General features: G+C 35.3%; 1 protein-coding gene across 2 annotated transcripts; it reads left to right on the plus strand.

The window, feature by feature from the left end:
- The first annotated feature begins 461 nt into the window (after positions 1-461).
- On the plus strand, positions 462-2,866 carry LOC149414420 (uncharacterized). Of its 2 annotated transcripts, none has more exons than XM_089643680.1 (4): positions 462-638; positions 1,280-1,449; positions 1,886-2,044; positions 2,738-2,866. In XM_089643680.1, exons 2-4 carry the CDS (start codon positions 1,365-1,367, stop codon positions 2,803-2,805), a joined length of 312 nt encoding a protein of 103 aa, XP_089499806.1. In that variant the 5' UTR covers positions 462-638; positions 1,280-1,364; the 3' UTR covers positions 2,806-2,866. The 2 variants fall into 2 exon arrangements, with proteins under 2 accessions (XP_089499806.1, XP_089499807.1); XM_089643681.1 differs by having other exon boundaries at positions 1,302-1,449.
- The last annotated feature ends 681 nt before the right edge of the window (positions 2,867-3,547 follow it).

The following is a 3,547-nucleotide window of genomic DNA, read 5'->3' on the forward strand; positions in this document are numbered from 1 at the left end:
CACGCTCTGTGATTGTAGTAGGGTAGGGCTACATACCTTTTCTACCATAACTGGTTCTGGTTGAGAATGAAAACCCTGAAGCCTTCAAGTCAGTATTGAATGCAGCGTATTTCTCCTGGCTGTCGAAGTATCCAGAATAATACTTATTTTCGTCCGTAGGGTTGATTATGTCTTGTAAATGTTTACTAATAACGACCTCCATGTTTCGTTTCTTTCAACTCAAAATCTCCCTCATACTTGAGAGATTTTCGAACGTCAAACCACAGTCAAACTTCAAGACTTCAAACAAATTATTCAAAATCAAGTTGATTGTTGCCAGCCTTCGTGTACACTCGGCAAACTTCGTAGTTCCGAGCCGCTTTGAGCCTTCGTGTTCACTCGGCAAACTTCGTAGCTCCGCCCCCAATCCTCCAGCAATGTGAGAACAGGCGCACCCCAATCTGACGGTCACTGATAACGACGGCTGTTGGGCTCCGTTCTTTGTGTTATTATCGAATTGAATTGTTATTTGAATGTTTGGAATAAGAGTCTAAATCATCGCATTTATATCTGAATGTTGAATTAACCTTTTCAGGGACGTCTCCTCAACTATTTCTTATATTAGGTTATGTTCCTCGTCATTGAAACACTTTGAAAACGTGAGTACATTTATGATAAACTTGTAGATTTTCACTGCACGCTTAGTAGGCAACACATATTTAATAGCACCTGGTTTCAACTTAATTTTCAGAAAAACAACTAATGATGTTGTGGGAGATGGTTAAAATGCATTAAAGTTCCATTTTTTCTCGATCAAAGTTATGTTGAAGGTTAGGAAATACGCATAAATTATTGAAATAACCCGAACTAAACCTTAACAACATATTTTGTACATGTTAACCCAAACCCTCGACTTAAATAGAGAGAGGTTGTCTCCATTAGATATTTAAGTTAAAATCAAGTGTGGTTTTATTAAAAAGCCTTTGCATGCATCGGAATTCTATAAGTTTACGGATGTATGTTTCACTTAGTTACTCATTTTCTGACTTAAAGAAATACATTTTTTATATAATTTTAGATCTTTGTGATAATATTGATCGTTGCACTTGCAAATTTTCTACAAAACCTTTAGTTTTTTAATGTTTTAAACCAAAATCAAACAAACAATAATGTTGACCACAGCGTCCTCCCTGCCAGACGAAGGTTTCGATTTCGAATATAGGTCGCATCCTTATTATTAGTAAACTCATAAAACTATATATTAAACCTGGTGAAATGGTGTTACTTATTTGTTAATTAGTTTGCAGAGTATTTCGTTGTAGTTGAACGCTCTCAAAGCTGTGCCATGTACCTTCCTAATCTGCAGAGTATAACCGTCAAGAGACATGCCGAATACAGAAGTTGATGTAGACCTGCCGGACATGAAGTATAAATGTTTGGAACATTCCGTGGGAACTGAATACACGACTGGTAAGATATATTGCTGCGAGATTGGTGATTTTCGTGAAACTATTAATTTTCTATTAAATTGCACCATTAATAGCAGCTCATTAATAAATTAAAGTTGGGTCTTATGTCAGTGAATTGCTTTGGTGAAAGTTAAAAGTTAGGAATTTGTGATGGATCGTCAACGATGTTGAAAATAATGAATGTTTGCTGCACTTGAAACAATAATTTTGCAACAGTGTTGTCTTTCATTGTTTTATTTCAGATATGCGATATTCTAGCAAACCGATAAAATTATTCATATGTTGTTTAGGTTTACTTCATTGAGCTGACCTCCGAATACATATTGTTAATAGAACCGGGCGTTAAAATTCGATCATGTGCATATTGTGCATATCGTTTAGTCACACAAAAACTAAGTAGGTATGTATACATTTTAATGTAATTTTTCTGTTTTCAGGTGAAACTAGTACGACGAAGAATTCTAATCTGCAGGGAGTCAAAGCTGAACCAGGGACTAAAGAAGAAAGTGATATTTCTTATACAGAAATTGACATTGAACTCTTAGATATTAAGAAGGAATGCCTGGAACACTCTGAAAGAATTCACAAAACCGCCGGTAAAACAATGTTTAAATATATTTTTTTATAAACTCACACATAAAAATTAAAACTACAGGCTGAAATAAAGCATTGTTAAAAAAGGCTTACTAAAACTGAACCTTATGAAGTTGCTTAATTTCGAGACGGGCATTTAAAGCGCTGTGTCAACATTTTCGGATTGACCTGACACGTGACTACATGGCAGGTCATTCGTATGACCAGTGAGTGACATTAAGATTTTAATGTAAATTTTAAAATACAAAGAAGTATTGCCAAGTGTTGTAAACTACTAGAAGTGTCGTTGCGATTCTATTATGGAACAAGCTATAGCATGATGAAATGGGCGTGATAGATTTATAAATGTTAAAAATTTGTAGAATATTACTTTTTTTATCATATCGTCTCGCTTCTAGCCACAACACTTATTATAAGGGTTAAAGTAATAATTCCTTATTTCATTATCTTTTTAACTTTATCGTCAAGGTTTTCTTGTTTAGAAAATCTATTACTGTTTACATCAAGGCAGTAGAGTTGAATATACTCTGCATCGCCTGATGACTTGATGTCTTTAGCCGTGTTTGGCGAGGAGATCTAAATAGAAAGGTACTTATCACATTCCTCTTCCCTCTCTCTTTCAACCTATCCTCTACCTTTAGCGTCACAACATACCCTGATTATAATGAGAGTTTTATAATTGTTTTCTCTTCCAGGCGAATCATTCATTGTTACGGACATCATCAACGTGACATTGACTGCGTCTCAAACTGGGCCAAAATAAATGGCTTGAACTTCAGTACACCCAAGTGCAATATCGTATCGTATACAAGATCAAAGAAACCGCATGTATTTGAATATACAATCAATGAAATTATTCTCCAACACCTAAATCAAATCAAAGATCTAGGAGTTATTTACGACAGCAAACTAACCTTTCACCAACACATCGATGATTTAATAAGCAGAGGATACAAGCTTCTCGGCTTCGTAATTAGAAACTCATATCCGTTTCGTAACACAAAAACACTGACGTTATTATATAACACACTAGTCCTAAGTGTACTAGAATCAAACTCGATCATCTGGGCTCCACATGAATTAACATACACTTCATGCATTGAAAGAGTCCATAAAAATTTTTTAAGGTTTTTATTCTCGCGGCTCTATGGACGTTACCCTTGGCTTTACCCATCGATTTATATATTAGGCATGACCAATTACCACTCCCTAGAGACACGTAGAGGTATTGCTTTGCTTAAATATTTTTTCCAACTAATAAACGGTCACTTATCTAATAATGAGATACTGGCCCAATTAAATTTTTTTGTACCAGAGTCTCACTCTCGAGGACGTCATCACTATCTTCTATATAGTAGAGCAAGCCGCACTAATTTATTAATGAACTCACCTGTGGGGAGAGCTACGTGCTTTTTGAATGCGGTAGATAAGAAATTAGATTTATTTTTTGTGTCCTATAGCGCATTTGCGAGATTTTTGGCATTGCATATACACTGCATAAATGG

The sequence above is a fragment of the Hesperophylax consimilis genome, chromosome 20 (assembly GCF_061612785.1).
Source record: "Hesperophylax consimilis isolate HC1 chromosome 20, BYU_Hcon_1.0, whole genome shotgun sequence".
Taxonomy (NCBI): domain Eukaryota; kingdom Metazoa; phylum Arthropoda; class Insecta; order Trichoptera; family Limnephilidae; genus Hesperophylax; species Hesperophylax consimilis.

What these genes read in the sequence shown, in the direction of transcription:
- LOC149414420 (XM_089643680.1), top strand. Translation starts at nt 1,365, where the DNA reads ATGCCGAATACAGAAGTTGATGTAGACCTGCCGGACATGAAGTATAAA. An exon ending in GGGAACTGAATACACGACTG is followed by an intron (nt 1,450 to 1,885) that starts GTAAGATATATT and finishes TTCTGTTTTCAG; the next exon opens with GTGAAACTAGTACGACGAAG. An exon ending in AAGAATTCACAAAACCGCCG is followed by an intron (nt 2,045 to 2,737) that starts GTAAAACAATGT and finishes TTTCTCTTCCAG; the next exon opens with GCGAATCATTCATTGTTACG.